The following is a 20713-nucleotide window of genomic DNA, read 5'->3' as shown; positions in this document are numbered from 1 at the left end:
ATGTGATCCAATGTGTCATTCAAGTCCATTGTTCTTTTAGTGATTTTCTTTCTTTTTTTTTTCCTTAAATAGTTTATTGCCAACTTGGTTTACATATAATACCCAGTGCTCATCTCAACTAGTGCCCTCCCCCATGCCCGTCACCCCCTTTCCCCTCTCCCCCACCCCCATTCTTTAATGATTTTCTATCTAGTTGATTTTTCCATTGCTGTAAGTGGAGTATTAAAGTCCCCTGCCTTTAGCACATTCTTATCCATAAGATTGTTTCTGTTTGTGATTGATTTTTGTATTTAGGTGCTCCCATATTTGGTGTGTAGACATTTATAATTATTAGCTCTTCCTAATGGATAGACCTTGTAATTACTATATAATGCCCTTCTTCATCCCTTGTTACTGTCTTTACTTCAAAGTCCAGTTTGTCTGATATAAGTATAGCTACTCCAGCTTTCTTTTGACTTCCCATAGCATGATAGATATTTCTCCATTCCCTTACTTTCAATCTGAAGGTGTCCTCCAGTCTAAACTGAGTTCCTTGTAGACAGCAAATAGATGGATTCTGTTTTTTTATGCATTCTGCTACCCTATGTCTTTTGATTGGAGCATTCAGCCCATTTACATTCAATGTTATTATTGAAATATATGGGTTTAGAGGCATCGTGTCATTTGTGGCATTCATGTTTGTGGTGTGTCTCTAGCATCTTGTGTTCCTTGCAACATTTCCCTCAGAGAGTCCCCGTCTGGATTTCTTGTAGCGCTGGTTTAGTAGTGACAAATTCTTTCAATTTTTGTTTATTTGGAAAGACTTTTATCTCTCCTTCTATTCTGAATGATAGGCTTGCTAGATAGAGGATTCTTGGCTACATGTTTTTTCTGTTCATCACTTTGAAGATCTCCTGCCATTCCTTTCTTGCCTGCCATATTTCAGTAGATAGGTCTGTCACCACTCTGATAGGTTTCCCTTTGTATGTTAGGGCCCTTTTCTCCCTAGCTTCATAATTCTCTCCATGTCCTTATATATTTTTTTTAATTTTTTTAATGTTTTTATTTATTTCTAGGGGAGAGAGAGAGAGACAGCATGAGCAGGGGAGGGTCAGAGAGAGAGGGAGTCACAGACTCTGAAACAGGCTCCAGGCTCTGAGCTGGCAGTCAGCACAGAGCCCGACGCGGGGCTCGAACCCACGAACCGCGAGATCATGACCCAAGCGAAAGTCGGACACTTAACCGACTAAGCCACCCAGGCGCCCCTCCATGTCCTTATATTTTGCCAGCTTCTCTAGTATATATCATGCAGAAGATTGATTCAAGTTACATCTCAGGGGAGTTCTCTGTGCCTCTTGGATTTCAAAGTGTGTTTCCTTCCCCAGATTGGGGAAATTCTCTGCTATAATATGTTCAAGGACTTCTTCAGGGCCTTTCCCTCTTCCTCTTCTGGAATTCCTATGATACAGATATTCTTCCATTTGATTGTATCACTCAGCTCTCGAACTCTCCTTTCGTGTTCCTGGATCAGTTTATCTCCATTTTTCTCAGCTTTCTCTTTTTTTATAATTATGTCTTCTAATTCACCTATTTTCCTCTCTGCCTCTTCAATCCATGCATTGGATGCCTCCATTTTATTATGCATCTCATTTATAACATTTTTAATTCATCACCACTATTTTTAAGCTCCATAGTCTTTGTAGCAATAGTTTCTCTGATGTCTTCCACACCTTTTTCAAACCCAGTGATTAATTTTATGACTATTGTTCTTAATTCTTGTTCAGTTATGTTGCTTATATCTGTTTTGAGCAGTTCTTTAGCTGTCAGTTCTTCCTGGAATCACTTTAGAGGAGAGTTCTTCCATTTTGTCATTTTGGTTAGCTTTCTGTCTCTTGTTAGTTTTAGAAGCTTGTTATGCACTCTGCAGCTGTGAATACTGCTGTATTAAAGAAGGCTCTTTGATGTCCAGGGCCTGTCCGATCAGGAAGTGTTCTTTGATGGTGTCTCTTGGTCTCTCTTGTTGAGACTTTGGTTGTTATTTCTCTACTCATAGTGGTATTTGGGACTTTCTACCATGTGTACTTTGGCTTGTTTCTTGAAGTAGCCCTGGAAAAGAAAACAGACAGACAAACACACAGGGAACAAAGGCACACAAATGCACAGAGAAATTCAACAAACACGCAAACTGAAAGGGAAAAAGAAAAAGAAAAAAAAAGAAAAGAAGGGAAAAAAAGAGGAACGAGGAAAAGCAAATAATTTTTAAAAATCCCAAAAGACAAATGACAGTCAAAAAGCATAAAACCAGAATTTCCAGCTACAAATAAAGAGCCAGGTGTATGTAGTGCTGATGGAAGAGCATCTACAAAGACAGGGCAGGGAGGAAGCGAAATTGGATGATGACCAGACAGAGAGACCAAGAGGCTTAATTCAGAGAGAGAAAGAGGAGAATATGGTAAGAGGCGAGGAGAAAGAAATGAAGATAATGTTAGTCAGAGAAGCTATATAGTCTGATTACTCCAGAGAGATAGAGAAAGAGAGAGAGAGAGAGAAAGGTAGTGGTGGAGGTGTAGAATATACATCTAGAGAATGGATTAAATGTGACTGTTTAAGCAAACCAGTGACCAGAGTGCCCAGTCTTGCAGAGGGGAGGAATACAAATGAGACAAGGGAAAATATATCTGAATGGAAAGAATTGATCTAGAATTAATCACAGCAGTGTATCCATGTTGGTCTTGCCCTAGGGCTCTGGTTTAAAAAAAAAAAAAAAAGGCTCTCTAGGGGGGATGGGCGTGGTTTGGTGTAGGCAGGTCTTAGCCTCCACTGTGTCCTGCGGGAGCTCCCTGAGGTCCCACCTTGGTGGTTGTGGGGAGAAAAATGGCGGTGCACCAGTCCCTTCTCCAACCAAATGTTGCAGCTCACTCTTTTGGGTCCGATCTCCCTGTGCCATGGACGTAGGCCCAGGTGGGCCGTGTTCTATATCGCAAGCCATGCCTCGTTCCAAATCTTTGTCCAAGCTCCAATTGATAATGCCCAACATAAACCGTCAGGTCAAGTCCCTCCAAGCAGTTTCAAGCCGGTCACCTCCCCACTGGGGATCCAGCCGAGCTAAAAGAGCGATGGAGCAGCCTCAGGCATGCCACTTCCCCTCCAGGTCAAGCTGGTGAGCAGAGGAGCAGTTTCTCCTGGCGTCGCCTGGGACCAATGTGTCCTACTAAAGGTCAGCTGCACAGCTGGAAACCTGGTCCCTCTGTGTCCTGAGCTGAGGTTTTTCTCTTCTCCAAAGGCAGGGACAGTTCCTTGAGTAGTTTCAGCTGCTCCTTCTTTTCCCCTCATCTCACTGTGGCTGCCTACAAAGGGCACTCCCTCCCCTCCCTCCATGTCTCCGGTCCCGGCCCGTTTGTATCTTCCCCAGTTTGCACTCATGCTGTAAGTTTTTCTCAGCAGGCTCTGTCTCCTTTTCCTCCCAAATTCCTGGATTCTGTAAGGTTCCTATGGCTTCAGGCCTTCTCCGTTTGAGAGATGGGGGTGAGTGAATTGTATGGAGCTCCCTACTTCTCCGCCATCTTGTCTCACCCCTTTCTTTTCTTTATGATAGTGGGAAACATGGGGCATAAGGGACACAGACAGGTGCATGTATACATCTATTGTTTTGAACTGGGAGTCTCCAGTGGGTTTGCCACTCTGAATGGTGATTATATTCCAAAAGTTATCTTTGGTAAATTCTGATTTAGAGATAACCTGAAATAAGATCAATAGTGCCCATATGCTCGTCAACAGTAAAGTTTTTTTATACATTCGTAGTAAAAGAAACAAAATAAAATAATTCTGAGATCATGTCCTTTCTTCATTTTTCCTAATGTTAAAATGCTTTTCCTCAATAAAGCAACCAAAAAACAAAACTGACAATGATAACAGATGGTAGTGGGATTTTTTTTCAATGTCCATACCTACCCAAGTTGATAATCCTGTGTCAGGATTTTTTGGTTTTGTTTTTTGTTTTACAGGTATATGAAATTCCTAAGTCTGGTCTGAATTATTTTGAATTACTATCTTTGTTACTTGGGAGTGAAAGTTTGATTTGACTCAGTTTTTTTAATGTAAAAAACATCTGTGTTTCATTTGGCGGTGGAGAGTTCAGTAAATAAATCTTTAGCAGCATTAATGGTTATTTCTTTCTTCATAATAAGGCTTTTGCAGATATGCTGAAAGTAAACAAGACCTTGAAAAGCCTAAACATCGAATCCAATTTTATCACTGGGACTGGAATCCTAGCCCTGGTAGAGGCACTGAGAGAAAATGACACCTTGACAGAGATCAAGATCGACAACCAGGTGTGACTCACAGGGTGCATGTGAAAGTGGGGGCCCGCAGGGAAGTGAGTTAAAAGCCAAAGTTCTGTGACTTGATTTGATGTTCTGGCTCTCCTGTAAGTTGTAACAGCTTCTGGCCTGTGGAGGGTGTGTGGGAGAGCATATCAATAACTAAAGCATGCACAGTGACGCAGTCTGAGACCTACAGAGCTGGCTCTCCCCCAGCCCTAGGCTAGTCAGGCACCGGGGGAGAAAGGAGGTGGGGCTGGAGGTGTTGACAGCTGCCTTGTGCAGCCATCATCACCCATGCCCCCTAGCAGGAATCTCAGCTCAAAACATTCGAGTCAGCTGGGACTGTGGCTACAAGGAGAAAGCAGACTGGCCATGCCCAGAGACAGACTCCGTGCTCTTGGTCAGAGGCTGCCAGAGCTGGAGAAAAAGGACTCCTGCAGTCTGGGGTGGGCCACAGAGCCTGTTTAGAGGAATCCGGGTTCTAGAAGATGATCTGGCTTAGAGTAGCAGGCCACACCCATGATGTGATCACAGTCTCAGCTCTATTGCAGTGTTTCTTAGGTTCCCGTCAGCAGCCAAAGCAAGCTGCTTTTCTGCAGGGCCACAGCTTCTTTACCCTGAAGGCCTCTTTTACTAGCATCAGCCTGCAGTGTTTCAAGTGACCCTGCTAGCTTCAGCTGGCTCCTGTCAGACAACAATTCTCGCTTCCCAGCATAATGCTTTGCCCTGCCACTTCTGCTGTGGGGAACTGTCTGCCATGGACTCACTGAATCTGAGAGGTCTAGACACTGTCTAGTGCGAAGAAAGGGCCCTGCGATGGAGAGAGCACAGATCCTTGTGTTGTGAGCATTCTCCTGGGGGGTGATTAGAAGGACAGTGAGAGAGTGCCCCCTGCTCGTCTGGAAATTCACTGTCTAAACCCTCCAGCATCTGATAGAGCCCCAGGATCCCACACAGGACTTTTGCTTAAGTCTGGAAACCCCCACCAGGTCCCATGAACAATTCTACTCTTCTTTTTTGCTGTCAGGACACGTGGGCTGCTTCAGTGCATGTCCTCTGCCCCTCACCTCCTCTTGAGGCTTGTTGCCAGGGGAGCAGGGAAACTGTGCAGAAGACAGATGTTCCTTTACTCTCACCCTCCCCAGAAGGAGGACGTTGCCAAAGTACGGCCTACTCAGCCGTACATGCTCAGGAACCTCAGTGCTGTGTATCCTGGTGTGTGTCCAGAGACATGAAGGGAGTGGGAGAGTAGGAAATTAAAAAAGGGGCATCAGGGAGTGAGAGATTATGAAAATGAGCCAGAGAGAAATATAAAGTGAAAGAGATGAAGTGATTGCTCAGGACTATTTATCAAATGAACTACTATAAGGAAGAAGTTAAGTGGGCTCCTAGTAAATTATTTCCAGGACATCTATGACAGAAATGGATACCTTATCCCAAAGTATATTTACCTTCTTGTATTGGTTTAGGCCATTATGAAACCCCACATCTGAAGTAATGTTCCAGATACTCTGTTCCTAGTTGCTTGTAAGATACCACCTAGTTAGAATTGCCAGATAAAATGTAGTTAAATTTGAATCTCAGATAAACAACACATAGTTTTTGGTATAAGTATGTATCATGAAATACTTGAGATATGCCATCCTAAGATATATATATATTTATTTTTATTAAAATTATTTATGATTATCAATCAAAATTCAAATATAACTAGGTGTCCTATATTTTTATTTGCTAAATCTGGCAACCCTACACCTAATAAATGAAATGGAATCCTGAACTTTGAGAAAGAGCAGCTTTTTATTTTTTTTATTTTGTTTTTTTTTTTTAATTTTAAATGTTTATTCATTTTGGAGAGAGAAGGGGACAGAGGATCCAGAGCAGGCTCCGTGATGACAGCAGTGACCCCGAGCCTGATTCAGGGCTCATACCCGTGAGATCTCGACCTGAGCTGAAGTTGGTACCTCAACCAACTAAGCTCCCCAGGCACCCCTAAAGCAGCTTTTTATAATGCGTGTGAAGATGACCCTGAAGTACAAAACCTGAATTTGCTCTCTTAAATCCCCTTTATTAATTTTTTTTAGATAAAGTCCTTTTTTATATCCTTTTTTGATGTTTTTATTTACTTTTGAGAGAGAGAGAGTGCATGAGCCAGGGAGGGGCAGAGAGAGAGTGAGACACAGAATCTGAAGCAGGCTCCAGGCTCTGAGCTGTCAGCACAAAGCCCGACATGGGGCTTCGATCCACGAACCATGAGATTATGACCTGACCAAAATCACATGCTTAACCAACTGAGCCACTCAGGCATCCTATAAAGTACTTTTTAAAAAAATATTTATTTATTTTGAGAAAGAGTGAATGAGGGAGGGGCAGAGTAGGAAGGAGAGAGAGAGAGTCTCAAGAAGACTCCACACTGTCAGCACAGAGCCCTACACAGGGCTCCATCTCATGAACTGTGAGATCACGACCTGAGCTGAAATCAAGTCAGACGCTTAGCTGACTGAGCCACCCAGGTGCCCCGCTTAAACCCCTTTAAATCATCAACCTCCTCATCATTCCTCAGTCATCTAGAGTAAAACTGTGTAATTTTTCAACCTTATTCCCCAACATGCCTCCAAAATAGCTTCTTTTTACTTGTGACGAGAGAGAGGATAGGAAAGAAGGGCAAGAGGAAGGGAAGATAAGAAAAAGAAAGAGGATTGAGACTTTTTAGAGCAACTGTAAAAATCCTTTGCTTTATTCCAAGAAAGAGGAAATTCAGAGTCAGAGCTTGTCTTCCATCCAGATTTTGTTTATTGACTAATAGACTATTAGAAATAGACCTCTGTTTCTTCATCTATATAATGAAGGGTTTGAAATAATCTGTAAGACAGTTTCCTCAAGCAGGACCTGCAACTGAGACCAATTTAGCATCCTTGCAGCAGGCAGCTGCCCCAGATTGCTGGCCTGCTGAGAAGCCATCCCTGGGGCAGGCTGCTGTGGCCAGGCTCCAGGTGAATATGTAATGATTTAATCAGATGCCCCCTGTGAGAAGAACGATCAGTGATGCATATTCATGAAACAGATGGGTGACTGCTCAATAACTTTGAGTAAAAAAGAAAGGTTATTTTAAAAAGACAACAGAAGAAATGTATGCTTAACTTTTATTTATTTTCTTCTTTGTATTTAACGACTTACAAAGGGGAAACATATACAAAGTATAAGAAATTTTGGTCGCCATTTGTTACCCTGGGTTTATGTAACACAAAAGACTTCAAATAAAATGACTCAGGCTGAGAAAGAAAGATGCCTTATGTTATATTACTTTCTCCTTTCGTTTATGTGCTCCTTCCCCGTATAATTTTCTGCAGCTCCTACATCCCTTATATAGCCATCAGCATGCCCATGCTGACGGGCAAGGCCTACATGTCACCCAAGCGCAGGACTCTGCGCTTGAGATTTGTGAGGGGGAGTAAAGGGACTTTAAGGTCATCCCTCCCTGTCAGCCACAGCCACATCCACCCTTCTGCCGTTGGATAGCACCACCTGGCCCCTTCCAGGGGCATAAGTTATAGCAATGGCAGCCCCAACCTTAGCTCAGGTCTCAATCCTTAATGCATCCCCACTGTTCTAAATAAGGCATGTCATGAGCTAAAGTTGTTCAGGGAACTATGAGGTCAGGATCTCTTTTTTGCTGCCTGTCCCTCCCATTAGCTTAGAACACTAATCTCTATACTGTGGATACCCAGAGTTGTTATTGTTGGACTGGAAATACCACATTTTGTTAATTTCTTGGGGAGAGACTGGTTTGACAAGTTGCTGGATGAAAAGAAAGAAAAGGAGCAAAGAGATCTGAGGACTGCCTAGGACACAAAAGTTTCTTCCTAAACTTTTCTCCTTCATCTGTTCAGTACTTAAATTTTCCAAATCTAAAAGGTATATTTTTAAAATATAATAAAGTAATCAAAATTGCATGCTGCTGGCACAGAAAAAGACTTGGTAGAGCAGTGGCTCCATGGAGCTCTGGATCCAGAAACCCATCCAAGTACACCTGAGAATGTGGCAGCAAAGTCAGTGCAGAAAGAATAAAGCAAAAGATAGTTTGGAACAATATTACATTGAGGCTCTATCTTAATTCTTGTACTAAAATTCATTCCAGGTGAAATGATTTAAATATGAAAATGTATGAAATCATAAAACAAATGTAAGAAATCAGAAGAATTTCTGGTAGAAAAATCAGAAGAGCCTTCTTAAACATGACATAAAATCTAGGAGACTGATAAATTTAGCCATATGAAAATTTTAAAAGGTCTTTATAGTAATCAAGAGGAAAGGCAAAAGACAAACTGAACAAAGTATTTTCACAACACGTTTGACAAAAGGCTAATTTCCTAATATATGAGAAACTTAAAAATCAATAAGAAAACAAACACAAGAACCATAAGTGGTAAAAATAAATAAATATGTGTGTGTGTGTGTGTGTGTGTGCACGCGTGCAAATGAGAGACTGGTAGTTTCCAAAAATAGAAATACAAATGAATAAGAAAATTCATTGTTCTTATTCATAATTTGAGAAATGCAAATTAAAGCAATTAAATAAATATGAGTAAAATATACATCTTCACCTATTAGATTGACAAAGATGAAAAAAATTCATAATATTCCATGATGCCCAGGGTGGGGAAAACAGTAAATCTCAAACACTATTAGAGTACAGATTGTCATATTTTTGAGGATAAGTCACAAACATCAGAATTTGAAACATGCTTACTCTTGTACCCAGCTCTGAATTGCTGTATAGGCACACTTACAGAAATGCCGGATATGCTATGTGTGTGAGGGAAGGTCACTGCAGCATTGTTTAGAATAGTAGAAATGGAAAGCAATGTAACAGTAAGACCTAGCTAAATAAGTTATTCTCCTTCACCACAATGGAGTACTGGACAGCTGTTTATAAGTATGAGAGACATGTATATTTACCCATGAAAAGGTGTTCTTAATGTTAAATGAAAAAAACACATTTCAGAACAATATGCTGGTATAATCCATTTATGTGAAAAAATAGACATACTATGATTATGTAGACATATGAATGCATAGAAAATGTTTTAAAAGACTATATGCCATATGCCAAATGGGCTTTCTCAAAGGGGAATGGAAATACCGGGGGAAAGGGGCTTTTGTATTTTATGCACTTTTTGTTTGCTTTTTCTAAATGAGCCTGCACTTTTTAATTAAAACTTTTAATAACTATATTATGGAAAAATTAAATTATATTTTTATTAACTGTTAATTAAATTTTGATTAATTTTAAGTTCCTATTATTTATATGCCATTAAAAAAATTCTACCTTTAATTCTTTTAATTTTTTTAATTAAAAATTAATTAAAAGTTAACTTAATTTTTATCTCAACTTAAAAAACAAACACACACACAAAACAAGAAGCCTGCTCCCACCAAACTTAAAAAACTTGGGGATTTTTCTACAGCCCAATAACCCAATACCAAACTTCAGAGTTTGATAATTCACCTGCCCATGGTTCAAACCACAATGAAGTTTCTTTGGGATCTCCCAGTGAGACTCTGCTGAACAAGAATGACCATCCGGCAGATGATCTTTGATTAATTTTGGACATAGATCCCAGAATAAAAAATTCAGTCATTGGATTGATTGCTGTAAGATAGTTTCACTATTTTATAACACTCTTTATTTAGGGGCGCCTGGGTGGCTCAGTCAGTTAAGTGTCCAACTTCGGCTCAGGTCATGGTCTCATGGTTCATGGGTTTGGACCCTGCATCAGGTTTTGTGCTGACAGCTCAGAGCCTGGAGCCTGCTTCACATTCTGTGTCTCCCTCTTTCTCTGCCCACCCCATTCATGCTCTTTCTCTCTCTCTCTCTCTCAAAAATTAAAAAAAAAAATTAAAAAATAATTTTTAAATTTAAAACACTAAGCCACAGAAACTGGGGTAAATTGGAAACATCTTTTCCTTTGTAAGTCATTTGCTTCATCTTCTCTATTTAGCACGCCAGCAGATTGGGCTATCTGTTGGGTTTTGCTTCTAGACAAGGAGCAGGTCTCAAGTGACTGAAAGGGAGAAAATATCTCAAGTTACTTTATTCCTTTCAACATGAAACTTTTGCCCCTTTACCTTTAAAAAAATTTTTTTTAATGTTTGTTTGTTTTTGAGAGAGAGAGACAGAGTGTGAGCAGGGGAGGGGCAGAGAGAGGGAGACACAGACTCCAAAGCAGGCTCCAGGCTCTGAGCTGCCAGCACAGAGCCCAGTGTGGAGCTCGAACTCATGGACTGCAAGATCATGACAGGAGCCAAAATCAGGCGCTTAAACCAACTGAGCCACCCAGGTGCCCCTGCCCTTTTACCTTTTTGTCCAGCAAGTAGCTGTACATCTTTTCCATGCAAGTAACTGTTTCCTTGTCCTTCTTGGTCATTCTGTGTATGTGTCTGCACCTGCAACCAGAGGCAGCAGTTGGGGACAGCTGTGGAGATGGAAATTGCCCAGATGCTCGAGGAGAATTCAAGGATCCTCAAGTTTGGATATCAGTTTACCAAGCAAGGGCCTCGAACAAGGGTGGCAGCTGCCATCACCAAGAATAATGACCTGGGTAATGCAGCCCTACTGTGTGCTGTTAGCAATTAGAAGAGCTCAATGACCATTTCTTTCTCCACTTCAGATACAACATCGCACAGACATCATTCCACTGGCCTTGGTGTCAGCCCTTGATCAAAGACGCATTACTACATTATCCTAGGAATTCTCATCAGCTTCACAGTGTCTCAGTTTTATTGTAGCATTTTTTCAAAAAGAACTATTCTTTTTTTTCCAGATAACCTTTGAGTTTTGCTTGGTTTCCTTTATGTTTGGTTCTCCTTTACTTCTTACATGTAATCACCCTATGTTATTATCTGCACCATAAGATGGATGCAGTGACGTGGAGATTCCCAGTTCACTTAATTTTGACTTCTGAGTATGCATTTGGGTTCAAATGTCTGATACTCTGGTGATTTCCATGTGAAGTAAACTAATGGAGCTATGTTATAAGATTAAACTTAGAAGTAGTTCTTTCAGTTAGCCCCTCTTTCATTTTTACCTGCTGCCTACTCTTTGCTGAGGATCTGTGACATTTCTTCTGTTAGGATGAGAGGGGGCATACCCTGGTCAACCAGAGCTCAGAATGGGACAGATTGAGAAGGCTTGGTCTGGACATGGCTCGGTCACCTGAAGCAGCATGGTGAAAGGACATCCAGCGAGCAGTCACTTGACAAGCAGTCGGCCAGTAGCAGAACTCAGTCCTCAGTTTGAGTTTCAGGGACAGAATGCCAGACCTTGGACAGGAACTGGGCACAGCATACTAAGTAGAGTGCTGGCCACAGGTTGGATTCACATGACAGACAAGACAGAAACCAAGGGTTAGAACCAGAAGGGGGCAGGTGAGGATTCTTGTCCATTTCCCTGCCCAGACATGCTTACCCAAGATGCTGAGGCCCAGCTGGGGTTTGGTGTGTGGCCTCCAGAGGCTGGCCAGGCATATGGCAGTGCTTGCTGCTGGGTTGGAGAAGAGGAGGTTAAGGGGGAGCCTAGTAAACAGGGCTTTGGGGGACAGTAGAGGCAGCTCTTGGAAGACATCTGGGAAAATCACATGGAGTCCACAGCTGAACAACATGAAACCAAAGAGAAACAGGCAAAACAAGAGGCTTGAAGCAAATGGAGAAGTGATTTTGAGCCCAGGAGTGGTAGCTGTCGGTAATAGCTTTTGTCTAACTTTCTGCAGGCTGGGCTATTTAAAGTGGAGGGTTAGGGCAGGACCACAGCCATGCACCTTTTTGCCTAATCCAGGATAGTTAGAGTAGCCCTCTTCCTATGCACCAGACAAGCCTGCAGGTAGAGAGGTGAGACCAGGCAATGGGTTGCAGAAACTGGGAATGGCCAGTCAGGGCAACAGTTTTGATACTAAGTACCCGCTTAAGGGAACCTTAATCTCTGAGTTTACCTGCCATCTGAATCACTCCTTCCTTGAAGGTGGATAATTGAGAGTTTTTATTTAAAACAGATTTAAAAACTTTGAACATCTGTTTGCAACTCCGACTGGTCTTCAAGCCATAAGCAGAATTCATGGATTGGGAATGTGTCATCCTGGGGAGTTAAAGCCCCTGGTTGCACAGGGGCTGAGATGTGCTATAGATAAATGATGATGGAAACATCCAGAAGATCACTGTTCCATGGGTCTATTCTGGACCTTCTACTCCATAGGAATTTCTCATATCCAAGTTCCCAAATATCAGACATAACTTTATTTAAATGTAAATTCCACACGACACTAGATTATTACATCATTTCCATTTACATCATCTATTGGGTAATTGAGTTTTGAAATTTAAGATCGCGCTCTTTCCTTAGATGTGTGGGATTCCTCTTCTGTGTGGTAAATGTTCTTTGTCTGGAATTTAAGTACTATTCCGTCAATTTATCTTTTAAATTTCGTCTTTCTTTTTTTTCTTTATTTCTTACCCAGTTCGTAAAAAGCGAGTTGAAGGAGACCGAAGGTAAACTTCCATGAAAGGAGGCAAAAGTTCACCATGGAAGCCAACTAAAAATAAGGAAGCAAAAACTATTTTCCTTCCCCATCAGGACCATATTATCAAAGGTTGTTCATTTCCATTAACCATACAGCTCATAGTTTGTTGTTCTTTTTTAGCACTACTTATTTATCTTGGATTTTTTAATATGTACAATTGTTTCATTTGCTCATGGGCACCTCTGGCACTTGCACCAGTGGACTTAAGCAGATTTTAGTGGGTAACAGCAATGGAAAATGATTTAACCACTTTCACATTGGGTTGTCTGGCTTTCTTACATGAACTTTTTTTTTTTTTTTAAATCACTGAAAGGAATTTAGTATATAAATGTATTTGTAACTGTGATTACTATAAGGCCTATCTCTGTTTACATGCATAGCTTTGAGTTAGGCTAAGTACATCAGAAGTATTCTTCTGACCACATAAGAAGTTAGTATTGCCAATCTTTCACTGGGTGAGAACATGTGACTGACTGAGCACAAATTCTCCCCTAGCTCCAGGAAAAGCACCAAATGCACTTGCCCTGCTGTTTGAAGAAGTGCACTAAATACACATGTCCTACTGTTTGAATTTCATTGGTGTCATCTTCATAAAAGCAAGGCAGAATAATGATACTTTAACACAGCATTAGCCAATAAGTATAAAATATTAACCCATGAATAGTCTTCAAAGCAGACTTATAGGCAGCAAACTTAATTTGCACACCTACCTTTACTGATGATTCAACATAAATTCGATCTACTAGATAATTTTTTACAAAGCTGTTTTAAACTTTTCCAGACATGACGGGAAGTTTTTAAATTTTATTAAGAGGGTGGCTTTTAACATAGCACATTCCTAAATAAAATAATAATTGCACCTTAGAGTTGTTGGATACAGATGATTGTATCATTTTGACAAATTTTAGAAGCATTTATTGCTTTATCTTTCATGTAGCAAGATCACAGAATGACCTGTGAACATTCAAGTTAATTATACAGACATTTGTCCATATGGCATGATCCATCTAGACATTTGCACATATCAGGAAAAAATGTGAATTGTCACTTACCCAGATGTTTGTCATCTCAAGGACAAAGCCTGTGAAAGTACAGCTGGGATGCTTGAGTGGTTGTGTGCATTAACTTTTCATCTAGCAGTGCAGCAGTGTGATCCTAAGTGAAGGAAACATGTGTCTGTAGCCTTGGGCTCAAGCTCATGTGCCTTTGATGACACTCAGTGGCTGAGGCTGTTCCTGGTGGCTTCTGACCCTGCCTTGGGCACTTTACCCTCTCTCCCTCTCTTCTCCTCTCCCTTCTAACTCTTTCTCTTTTTTTCTTCTTTGCTCTGAAATTCTGAGACTTGTACAGGTGACATCCCTTGTGCTGGTGATACTTGGAGATAAAGACATTGCTGACTCAGGCAGAAGATGGGCCCAAGTCAGAATTTGTTTAGTAATTGAGTGCTCTCGAGTTGCTTGACAGTAGTAAAACAAGTTAATGGGAAAACAATGCTTGTATGATTCGAGTTAGCTTGTAAAACACATGGAATCTAGTCAGGAGAGATAGCCTTCCTAAAATTGGACAGTTACCTGCTTAGAAGTATCTGTATTATATATCTAAAATCCTTTGAAATATCTCATTTTCTTGACAATATTTTACATTTTTTTGAGGGAACAATGAGCAGAACATGTTGACACATTTGAAATCCTAAAATTCCTTTAATTAGCTTTATCTCTCTATATAAAAAGCATAGTAAGTACCATTTGATGGCTTTCAGTTTGATTTTTCCTTCCTTCTTACTCATTTAGGTGTGGCATGTTGGAGCCAACTCATACAGGCTTACCAATGATTATTTCAAGAATTTTGCACACTTGTTAAATGTAGCCATTACTAAAAATTGAATGGCATGTACCTACAATTAGTTAAACTATTTTAAAAACAAAAGTAATACTCAAAAAATGCATTTTACCATTTTCTCTGCTCTCAAGATTATTCATGTCTACTGTGTCTGTATGGAAGAAATACTGTATAATGATGTGCTTTTGTGCATCTTTTCCCAACTCAGAAGTTTGCAACTTCTTGTTGACGGTTTGAAATTGGCTGCGGTAGGAGTACTTCTATGGAGGTGAACAAATGTTATAGATCAGGTGTTTCCACCCTTTTTAAACATTCACCAGCATGCCCACAGTTCATTTTTTGTATTCGTATGTTTTGGTTACCATGTTGCCAAAGAGAAGATTCTTCCTCTTAAGTGTCTTTATGTATCCCTTTAGATTTGTTGCAGATATATTGTAAGTGCTGAGTCCCTGACATGCCCTTCAAGTGAGACTTTTTCCTTTCTTTTCTCATTCACTCTTTCTTGCCTTCACCTCTGAGAAATCTTATATCCTACAGAGTGTTCACTGAAGCTCCAAGGTGCTATGGACTGGGAGCTAAAGCAGTTCCTGACAAACCTTGACAGAAAGCAAGAAAAAAAAGTCAGAATTTTATGCTATGGTTGTGGAAAGTATTAAAGCAAGATAGTGGGATATTACTAACACTTAGCCCTGTTTTTAGCTTGTGAAATAGTTGGGTCACATGTAATAGAGTTTATAAAATCAAATATTTATGACAAACAGTTTGTCTTATCATTACCTGTGTTTTTAAAATAACTTGAAAGGTGACTTTTCCATGAGTATTCATATATTAAAGATAACTATTAGAAGATAAACTTACATTTTTGGGAGCCTGTAAATCATTTCATTAGCACTTCATGTCCCCATTTCACAATCCTGAGCATGACTAATCCCTTACCATCCATCATGGTGGAGCATAATGTATATACAATATTTTTATATGTATGCATTTTGCCAAATACCATGTCGAGATATTTGGCAACATCTGGACAACTGATTGAAGGGAGATAATTCTCTCCGCCCACCACCTCCTTTCCCCTTTTAGACCTGTAGAAGCCCATGCCAGTGTCTGATCACTCATCAGGACCTGCAGGCCCCTATCACCAACACCCATCACAGCATATGTGGAAGATAACTTTAGGAGAGAATTTTAAAAGTCTAGAGATCATATAACTAACTAGTCCAGCACTACATCTCCCCATCTGCCCAAAGCGTAAAACGGAAGCTGTTTTATCCTCGTTAGCATGGTTAAATCCCTTTCATCTTGGTAGGGCATAATGTAAATAAACGTGTGCATGCGTGTATGTGCGTGTGTATGTGAGTGTGTGTGGCCACCTATATAAATATGTAACGAGGTATGTGGCTACATCTGGACCACTGATTGAAGGGAGATGCTCTCCCCCCAGCTCCATTTCCCTTGTCCTTTTTAGCACTGCTGCAGGCCCAGGTTCAATGCAAATCACTCCCTGGAGTTTGCAGCTTGGGTCGCCAAACACCAAATTTCACAGCACGTATGGAAGATCACTCTTAGGAAATAAATATTAGAAGCCTGGAAATCATTTTATTGTTCTGGCACCAAAACTCTTTATATGCCTAAAGTGTGTAAGTGGAAGCACTTTTCATCTTCATCAACATGAGTAAGCCCCTTCCTTCCATCTGGATAGGGTAAGCTGTAAATAAATATTTTGTACATAAAAATCACCAAATACTATAAGTGGTATTTGGCTGAAGCTGGACGCTTGATTGAAGGGAGATGCTGTCTCTCAGTCCCTCTTCCCTTACCCTTCTTGGAGCTGCCGTGGGCCTGGGTTAGATAATCACCAGACTAGCGGGGCATGTGCAGCTCACCGGTCTTAGAGCATGCAGCCCATCTCCATTTAAAAACTCCGAAATCATCCCAATGCCTGTACCCCTCTAAACAATTTCCCTAAGGGAAGCCTGGTACACCAAACCAAAAGAACAGCTGCTTCTCTTCCAGACAGCAACGTGGCCCCTGGAAGGGCACCAGCATTAGGGAAGCCAGTGTGCTCTGAAGAACTACCATGAGAACATTTCAGACCCTCAAACTTGAAACTGGCATGTTTTAAATGTAAAATAGCCCTTTAAATTTACAAAAGAGTTTGTGGATATTTGCTTTTTTCAGGGATATGATGTACTTGGCCCTCTCCCAGGCACTGTAAAGGAGACATGAAGTTTAAGAACTCTGGGTTAATGCAATTTGATATATGTTTCTGGGCTTGAGGAGTAGAGTGCCTTTTTGCAAAGTGGATGCTATCTTTAGTTGAAGTATTGATAGCATCAACAGAAATGAGCAGGGGGCAGTAAGTGGGGAATACTGGGTTCTGTGCTATGTCGTTACTTCTACTGAGTTGGAATTATTTCTGGTGTCAGCTTTTCAGTCATGATCCTGAAACTTCCTTCTGCTCTGCAACTAATGATGCAATCACAGCTATTTTCATTTTAATGAGCAGAAAAGGAAGAAGAAATGTTTTAGCTCCACCTTCCAGGTAGCAGGTTCCCTTCATTGCTACTCATTTCAAATATCCATGCCACATACCAAGCCACCCTCAAAGCTAAAGGCTTGGGACACATGCAAAGGAAAGGTGTGAGAGCTCTTGGCAGCATCAGGCTGAGCCTGCTGGATGGAGATCACGTGGTCAAGCCATCTGGTAACAAGCTTGAGAGAGAAAAGTACCCCAAACCTCAGGATGGATTTATGGTTTTCTTGCTCCCAACTCTAGATTAGATTGAATTTTGTTTTGTGGTTCAGAGGTTATTAGATGGAGGGACCGAGTGAGGTGGGGAAGGAAGATGGTAGTTAAAGATCTTAATTGGTTTAAGGAGAGAAGCAAGCTCTGCTCAGCTTACCTCCTTCCCATCTGCCCATAGCAGCAAGGATGAAACACCCAGTAGATGGAGGGAGGGAGGGTTTCAAAGTTTAAACTTGTAACCTGGCTCTGGGTACTGTTCTAGGAAGGCCATACACTTAACGGAAGCTGTCCCAGTTTTGTGATGCATCATTGACTTGGGAGAGGGCGAAGGAGCCTGGACTTTTCTCTGACATCTTCCATGGTAGTCGTTTTGAGCACAGTGGCTCTGTTCGTTGGTATGGTGGCAGGGCACCGTACTACCCAACTTGGAGACTGACTCCTAATCCCATCACCAACACTTAGCAGGTATATAATCCTGGGCAATTCATTCAATTGCCTGACAATTATAGACTACATAGGGGGAAGAGCACTGGATTTGGAGTCAAGGAACCCGGACACTTGGCTCCATACTTTCTTAGCTGGGTGACTTTGGGGCAAGCCACTTAGTCTCTCAAGCCTAAGATTCTTCAGCTATATTATAGTGGGAATAATACCTTCACTAACTACCTCACAGAGTTGTGGTGAGAATATAATCAGATAATGGGATGAAAACACTCTACTGGAAAGGGCTATACAAAAGTGGGAGATCATTTTCATCATCTATTCACTAATAGTTTTCACTGCCTCTTAAATCTGTTGTATTTTCTTCTGACCATTGAGTGTGAGGAATCACAGCATGGGTATGACATAGGGGACTGGAATTATCTTATTTTTAACACGGAAGTGGGAGAGTTAGTTGATGGATGGGTGGGTGTTACATACCAGTGATGTGTGTGGTAGAGCATTTTCTTGGGTCATTTTGGCAGTACCCTAGGACATGGTGAGGGCCCTTGAGGTGAGTCTAAGGCTGGACACAAGTGGGGGAGGAAACAGTGATTAAGAATTGAGGGGAAGGTTTGGGGCACTGCTGCCCTCCAAACAAGCTTGTCACCACAGGAGAGACTATGACTTGAGGTGTGACGTGAGACCTGCGAAAAGAAGATTGTCCATAAGCTTCTAGCAGCTGCATGGCAGGCTTAAGCCCTGGTAGTGAAGGGGAGAAAGTGTCACCCGTGAGATCAGTTGCCTTGTTATCACCAGCAACCTTAGCTCTAGTCAGTATTTTTGTGCTAAGAAAGATACTGAAACATGGCCTCACAGGACTTTCATAAGCACGTGGAAACAGGGACTCTCATCAACCTTTGTGTCTTCAGTAGCATCTAGTGAGGTGCTTTGTATATAACAGGTGCTTTATAAATGTTGCTTGGATTGAATTGTCCTCTGCCCCACAAGAATTATGCTCCATTTTCCATCATGTGATACTTAGAAGACAGTAGTGATTCAGATATCAGCTGTGTGACTTTGGGCAAGACTTTCCATCTATCTTGTCTTCATTTCATCTGTGAAATGAAGTAGATGGATTAGATGCTCTCTAAGGTCGCTTCCATCTCCCAAAGGTTACAAGAATCCTGTGATTCTGAAGTTGCCATTGCCTCCGAATGTGTGTGAATAATGCCTCCATTGCAACTCCATCTGTCTTCAGAAGGCTTTGTCCAGAACATTCCACAGATAATACCTGTTCCTCATCAGTGGTTTTTACTGTTTTCAGAATGGTTCTGAAGGAGCAGCCTTTTCTGAAAGGAGATTTTTAAATGTATAGTAGTTTCTCCTCAAAATTGGCGAGGAAGAGGAGGAAATGCAAAGAAGGAAACTGAGCACAGTAAACACAGCATGTCTTTCATAGACTTTTATTTAATGTGTGTGTGTGTGTGTGTGTGTGTGTGTGTGTGTTTCTGAGCACATATTGACTGGATAACAATGAGAAGCCAATCAGAAATACACTGTGCAGTTGAGAGAAGCTGGCCCAAGATTTAAAAGTTCCCATTGATAATCTAAATGCAAATAGATAGGACTTGGCCATGTGGTGAAATGTGATGAGTAGAGAATGTGCTTCTTATGGAAATTTTGTTTTAGTACCAAACATTGCCAGTGACAATCTTTAGTTAAGAAAGAAATTATTCTGACTTAAAATTCTTATCTCTGCCATTTTGGTTTTTAAAAAACCCACTAAATTTGTGGAATGATATTTATATTTCAATTAAACCTTTATCTTAATTTTGTTTCATCTGTTCAAGGAAAACAAGCAGCATTTTTCATTGCATTTAAAAATGTAAAATATTTGCATGCCACCAGTCTGTAATATCTTACCAGTTTGGATGCCTGTAATGTGTGACTTTATGTCTATCTGTATTGTTTTAAAGAGAACAAAGGATATAATGCTTTGTAAACTGTTTAAACTTATATTGGCAACATTTATTTGGCTAAGCAGTTATTGAAAAATTCACAGTTTCACTTTTCATTTTGAAACTTTTCAATCAAAGGTAGATAGTATATTCATTAGGGAATTAAAGACTAATTTGCCTTTCAAATATGAAACTGAACATTGTGGGAAATAAGTGTGTGATAAAGCAAAATGTATGAAGTGTGAAATCTTTTCATCCTGATAATTAGTAAGAGTCCAGGCTGACACAAATAGGTTGCAGTGTTTGACCCTTTGGAATTAGCCAGCCAGACCTAATGCTAGGATAAACATATAGTGTTTTAACTCATCAAAATCTTTCTGCTTTCAGAGATATAATGCATTCGTTTATGTCCGGAATGAAGCTTCCAAGTGAAAATGTACAGAACATTAGGAATTAATAAACTTTCCTTTTAAAATGAAAGTAAAGACTGATTTAATCTGGCTAATTTTTAGACACATCTTTTTAAAATGAACAGTTGTCACCATGTTTTCATATTAAATGAGTCCATTTGGAGAAAGGACTATGAAGTGTCTCTAATATAAAGAAGATAAGAATTAGATAGACAATGAGGAGTAGCCAGAGACAGAAAGGAGAACTCATTATTGAAACAATATGCACATATTTGGCTAAACAGTTAAAATTTGTTAGAATGAATGGGAGCAGGAATATAGATAATCCCAATGGGCTCATTGTTTTACCTTGAATTTTTTAACTTTGAGTTTAGTTTTTTAAGCTATGCTGGGATTGATACCACAAACACTAAAAATAATAAAGTTATATTGTAATGGTTTGCCCTGGAAAAACAAGAAA

General features: G+C 40.5%; 1 protein-coding gene across 3 annotated transcripts in view; it reads left to right on the top strand.

Annotated features, from left to right (window-relative positions):
- Positions 1 to 20323, top strand: part of TMOD2 (tropomodulin 2) — an 82627-nt gene extending 62304 nt beyond the window's left edge. For 2 of the 3 annotated variants that reach the window (XM_039237143.1, XM_039237142.1), the window contains 3 exons: positions 4167 to 4310; positions 10759 to 10903; positions 12812 to 20323. In XM_039237143.1, coding sequence (XP_039093074.1) covers positions 4167 to 4310; positions 10759 to 10903; positions 12812 to 12846 — 324 coding nt within the window. In that variant the 3' untranslated portion in view covers positions 12847 to 20323. The remainder of the gene's footprint in view (positions 1 to 4166; positions 4311 to 10758; positions 10904 to 12811) is intronic. The other variant, XM_039237144.1, reaches the window with a different exon arrangement.
- Positions 20324 to 20713: the final 390 nt, after the last annotated feature.

The sequence above is a fragment of the Hyaena hyaena genome, unplaced genomic scaffold (assembly GCF_003009895.1).
Source record: "Hyaena hyaena isolate Hyena2069 unplaced genomic scaffold, ASM300989v1 scaffold_120, whole genome shotgun sequence".
NCBI lineage: Eukaryota > Metazoa > Chordata > Mammalia > Carnivora > Hyaenidae > Hyaena > Hyaena hyaena.
Note: the sequence above shows the minus strand (reverse complement) of the source record. Positions and strands in the feature narration are given on the sequence as shown.